General features: G+C 27.9%; 1 protein-coding gene across 1 annotated transcript; it reads left to right on the top strand.

Annotated features, from left to right (window-relative positions):
• The first annotated feature begins 3,402 nt into the window (after window positions 1-3,402).
• LOC138899548 (uncharacterized) lies at window positions 3,403-4,963 on the top strand. Its single transcript, XM_070186102.1, has one exon. The coding sequence runs from the start codon at window positions 3,403-3,405 to the stop codon at window positions 4,654-4,656; it is 1,254 nt and encodes a 417-aa protein (XP_070042203.1). The 3' UTR covers window positions 4,657-4,963.
• The last annotated feature ends 1,272 nt before the right edge of the window (window positions 4,964-6,235 follow it).

Here is a 6,235-nt window from a genome sequence, read left to right as displayed (position 1 = left end):
GAATAAAAGACCATTTAGACCAAAAAAGAAACTAACAGAATGTACTTGTTATAACTGTGGAAAATTAGGACATATAGCTAAAGACTGTAAAGCACCTAGAAACCTAAAGAAAAAACAAATAACTGAAATCGTAATTGATAATGAAGAATATATGCAAATGGAATATATAGATTACGAACTAGATAGCGAAGACAGTGTGTATGAAATATCAGACATAGAAGATGAAATAGAAGAAGAAATAGGAAATGAAATAACAAAAGAAGATGATGAAACCTAATGACTGAAAAAGAAATAGAAGTAATAAGACGAGAAGAATATAAAGATGAAGAATCATCAGAACAAAAAATTATATTTGATAATAATATTTTTGAACAAATAAAAGGAAAAGAGTTAGACCTTAGTGTTGAAAAAATATTTGAAGTACCTACAATAAAAAATTGGTTCAAAAGACAAAGAGAAGAATACTACGTAGTTAGTCAAAAAGAACATATAATTGACTGTAAATATACAAAAGGAAAAGCTAAAATACCAATAATAAATAAAAGAATAATAAATAAAGAAATACAAGATATAAAGGCAAAAAACCCAATTAAATATGTACACCTAGGAGGAACTGAAATATTAATAAAAGCATGTTTTAGAGAAGGAATAGATACCCCTATAGAAATATATTTAGCAGATGATAGGATAATCCAACCTATAGAAAAAAGCATAATAAGTGCAATAAAAGGAAATCTCATATATCAAAAATTTAAATTCATAATAAGTGCCAATTATTCAATAGCAATAAACGATAGGAATATAGATAAATCATTAGTATTATACTGGAAAATGTCAGGAATAGAATTAACACCTGGAAGTAAGATATTTACAGCTAGATGTAAAAATTTATACGTCTTAACAACAAAACATAAAATAGCAGCAAGAAATAAAATTAATAAAATCAAAATAGAAAATCCATTTGAAAGAATAGTTACAGTTATTGACAATAATGAATATAGTTATAAAGAAATTGATATGGAAGAAGATTTAGAAATAGTAAAAGAAAGATTAAGTACATCAAGTATACCAAACCAATTAACTTATGAAACACCAACATCATCGAGAATAAGTACATCAAGAAGAGATTATATAATCCCAAACAATCTAATAAAAAATACAAAAGAAAAAATAAATCCATACCATTACTATATAACTGGAATCATGGAACAAAGAAAATATCAAATATTAATAAATACAGGTCAAGAAGAAAACTATATCACAAGAGAATTAGTAACAGAAACTGAAATAATAACTACTGAACAATTATGCCCAGAATTACCTAAAGAATTAATAATAAATGAAGAAATAACGGAAAAAGAAATAATTATTGGAGGAATACCTTTGATAATACAATTTAAAATATATCAAGAAAATGAAAACGAAAACATCACACTAGGAATAAAATGGTTAGAAAAAGTAAAACCATATAATCTAGGAGATAAACAATTAACCATAACATACAAAGATAAGAAAATAATAATAAAAAGAACAGAAGAATGAAAATTTATATACTCGCAAAAATCATAGTAGAAGGATATTATAATAGATACTATACACCTATGATAGATACAGGAGCAGAAGCTAGTATATGTAAATATAATTGTTTACCAACAGATAAATGGGAAAAATTAAAAACACCTATGGTAGTAACAGGATTTAATAATGAAGGTAGTATGATTAACTACAGAGCAAAGAATGTAAAAATACAAATATGGGATAAAATATTAACTATAGAAGAAATATATAACTTTGAATTTACTACAAAAGATATATTACTAGGAATGCCATTTTTAGATAATTTATACCCACATATAATTACAAGGACACACTGGTGGTTTACCACACCATGTAAAAACAAAGTAGGAGCAAAAAGAGTAAATAATAAACAAAGAAAAACTACATAATGGATAAAAGGAAGTGAAAAAATCATACAAAAATTAGAAAATATAAGTAAAAATACAACTACTCAATTAGAAATTATTATATTTACAATAGACAAAGTAAAAATAATCCATAATAAATTAGAAAAATTATATAATGATAACCCTCTAAAAGGATGGAATAAACATAAAACAAAAATAAAAATAGAATTAATAGAAGAAAACAGTATAATAACACAAAAACCTTTAAAATATAACTTTGATGATTTAGCAGAATTTAAAATGCATATAAAAGAATTGTTAGATAACAATTACATACAAGAAAGCAATAGTAAACATACAAGTCCAGCATTTATAGTAAATAAACATAATGAACAAAAAAGAGGAAAAAGTAGAATGGTTATAGATTACCGAAATTTAAATGCAAAAACTAAAACATATAATTACCCAATACCTAATAAGATATTAAAAATAAGACAAATCCAAGGATATAATTACTTTAGTAAATTTGACTGTAAATCAGGATTTTACCATCTAAAACTAGAAGATGAATCTAAAAAACTAACAGCATTTACAGTACCACAAGGATTTTATGAATGGAATGTTTTACCATTTGGATATAAAAATGCACCAGGAAGATACCAACATTTTATGGATAATTATTTTAACCAACTAGAAAATTGCATAATATATATAGATGATATATTACTATATTCAAGAACACAAGATGAACATATAAGATTATTAGAAAAATTCATACACATTATAGAAAACTCTGGCATAAGTTTAAGCAAAACCAAAGCAGAAATTATGAAGAATCAGATAGAATTTTTAGGTATACAAATAGATAAAAATGGAATAAAAATGCAAACACACATAGTACAAAAAATAATCAATCTTGATGAAAACATAGATACAAAAAAGAAATTACAATCATTTTTAGGATTAGTAAACCAAGTAAGAGAATATATACCTAAATTAGCAGAAAACCTAAAACCTCTACAGAAAAAACTAAAAAAGGATGTAGAATACGGGTTCGATGAAAAAGATAAGGAACAAATAAAGAAGATTAAAATATTGTGTAAGAAATTACCAAAATTATACTTCCCAGATGAAAATAAGAAATTTACTTATATTGTAGAAACAGATTCGAGTAATCATAGTTATGGAGGAGTTCTTAAATATAAATATGATAAAGAAAAAATAGAACATCATTGTAGATATTATTCAGGATCTTATACTGAACCACAAGAAAGATGGAAAATAAATAGAAAAGAATTATTTGCATTATATAAATGTTTATTAGCATTTGAACCATATATAGTTTACAACAGATTTATTGTAAGAACAGATAACACCCAAGTTAAATGGTGGATAACCAGAAAGGTACAAGATTCAGTTACAACAAAAGAAATACGTAGACTGGTATTAAATATATTAAACTTTACATTTACAATTGAAATAATCACTACTAACAAGAATGTTGTTGCAGATTATTTATCAAGACAAAGCTACCCAAACTGAACCAGATAATACAATGGAAAATCTACTCTTAGCTATGACTACACTTTGTAAAAAAGTGGAAAGCATAGAAGAAGAGATACAAATATTAAAGAAAACAACTAGTGGTCAGCAGCATGACTTGAAAAATGCGGAGATAAGACGATCGGAAGTCTCTAAAATTCCAGAGCTAGAAGGTGACGTTGAGAAACACCTAAAAACTCATAACGGTTTGTTAAATGCAGTTGCAGGAAGCAGCACAGCTAGCAGTTCATCTGCAAAGAAAAAGGAAGAAATCAAACCTAGATATACAAATACAAATATGAATAATTTATTTTCAAAACCATTCATACAGAAAAATATCCAAAATACCCAAAAAGAAATATTCCTACCACCACAGATAAATACCTACAAAGAAAGTCTTAACCAAGCCAAAAAGACATACAACCATATAACCCGTACATATATAGATAACATATACAAAATACAAAATTTCCTAAACAAAAATCCAAGATCCCAAACTACCCAAAATCCAGATGAAGATTATGTTACTCATTATTTAACAGGATATAATAAACTAATAGCACTACCAAATACAAATGCAAAACTAGTAGCCACTTGCTACAATTATGGATTACTAGACACAGTATATACACAGACAGGACAAGAAATAGCTACCATACCAGAAGTATATAGAGCATTTATGCAGTATAAAAGAATAACCAAAGGAACATTATTCTATATAAGATTCTATTCAGCTACAGCAGAGATACTATATGAAGAAATAAAACCCATCATACAAGTTATCAAGATCGGACTTACAAGGGAGATGCTAGTACCAGAAAAAATAGAGGAACAAGAAGAGATAGAAAAAATTAATATTCCAGACTTTTATGCAAATAAAAGGATTATCGGAATATCCACTATACTAAATGAACTAGCAAACAACTACCTAAACCAGAATGCTATTTGGAGTTATTATTCAAGAGAACAGACAATGATATATTCAAACTGCAGAGAAATACGAGAACCAGATATGGAAGAATTAAGGCAATGGGTCTTAAGTCTTTTGAAGCCAGAACAATCTACAACTACAAGAGCTATAAGGACAAATTTTATTTCTCCAGAATTATTAACAAGATATTGCAAGTTAATCAGTCACAAATATCCAGATCACATATGCTCAAAATGCAAAGGAGAAGATAATATTGTTCCAGACGTACAACTGGAATAAACAAGAAGAAGATTACTGAAGAAGAAGACGACAAGCTAGACAAAGAGATATGGCAGACAAAATAATATGAAAGAGATATTAGATTCCTTTCTTTTCTTTATGTTATTTTGTTTTTTGTAAAAAGTCGTAAAGTAAATAGTAAAGAGTCAGTTTTCATGAACAGTAAAGGTCGTTCATGAATAGTAAGAGTCAAGAGTCAGTTTTCATGAACAGTAAAGGTCGTTCATGAATAGTAAGAGTCAAGAGTCAGATTCATGAACAGTAAAGGTCGTTCATGAATAGTAAAAGTCATTTTGTAATATTATAAATAAGTCTTTCATTTATGAAATAAAAACAGGCTACCTCTTCAAGCCAAGGGCTTCTCTCTCCTCTCTCTTCTCTTCTCTCAAGAAATACTTACAGAAATAAAAATATTCAAAGATAAAATACAGGAAAGCTATGGAAGATAAGCAAGCTATGAATCAGCAAGAAAATATGAAAGATCAACAAGAAGACACCAAGAATCTACAAAAACAGGTATGTAACACTATGAACATGAGTAGCTAAACTAGTATATTCCTGATAATCTCTTACATGTAGATTATAATTATCCATCATATAATAGTACTGTTATAAAAATCATCCTAAGTAAGTTTGCCATGAAAATATGCTAAGAGTAAGTAAACCCAGACTATGCATCCTAAAGTTGAAACCGGTAGGCAGGAGGCCGTTTAGGGGAGTAAACAACAGTTGAAGCGCTGTTAGGGTAACTGATTGAAGCAGAAAATCATGGTAGTGACCAAAAAGATGACTAAAATAACTTATTATAATATGATGAATAAGGATAATAAAAATATAGATTAAAAGGAATATGTTTTAGCAAATCATATCATAAGGATGAACACTTATCTAATAGATGACGATATTACCTATAAAACACTTATATTATACATACTAAAAGACATTAATAATGATGTAAGAAGACTGATCTATGAAAAAATACTCGTTTTTGAAATAACAGAAATAATGAACCAGAATTGGACAGAACTAATTATACCAGAAACAGACTTATATGAACTAGATCTATATTTTGATAATATATAATGAATCAAACATATCTACAATACTGGCAACAAACAACAGAAAATATAAATTCACTAAAAAATCTAATAACAGTTAATATAGAACGGTATCAAAGAACCCAAGATATAGTATACATAGAATATGTATTAGAATGTATATCAGAAATAATTAGAATAGTTCCACTACAAAGAGAATTTTATGCAAAAGCTTTTAGATCAGATTAAATAACAAATGAAACAAAACTATAATAGAAGGGACCACCTCCATTTCAGGCCTGGGGACTTAGTGTTAAGAAAAATTACCATCAATACTCGAAATCCGAACGAAGGAAAACTAGGACCGAATTGGGAAGGACCATATCAGGTGCTCGAGAACATCGAAAAGGGATCGTACAGGCTCGGCATTATAAACGGCAAACAGCTATCAAGTAGCTGGAATGTATCACATCTAAAACGGTACTACTGCTAAGGTACGACCTTTCCATATTCGTTTATATTTCAAAACTGACCCCTGCAGA

Source organism: Nicotiana tomentosiformis, chromosome 9, assembly GCF_000390325.3.
Source record: "Nicotiana tomentosiformis chromosome 9, ASM39032v3, whole genome shotgun sequence".
Classification (NCBI taxonomy): Eukaryota; Viridiplantae; Streptophyta; class Magnoliopsida; order Solanales; family Solanaceae; genus Nicotiana; species Nicotiana tomentosiformis.
Note: the sequence above shows the minus strand (reverse complement) of the source record. Positions and strands in the feature narration are given on the sequence as shown.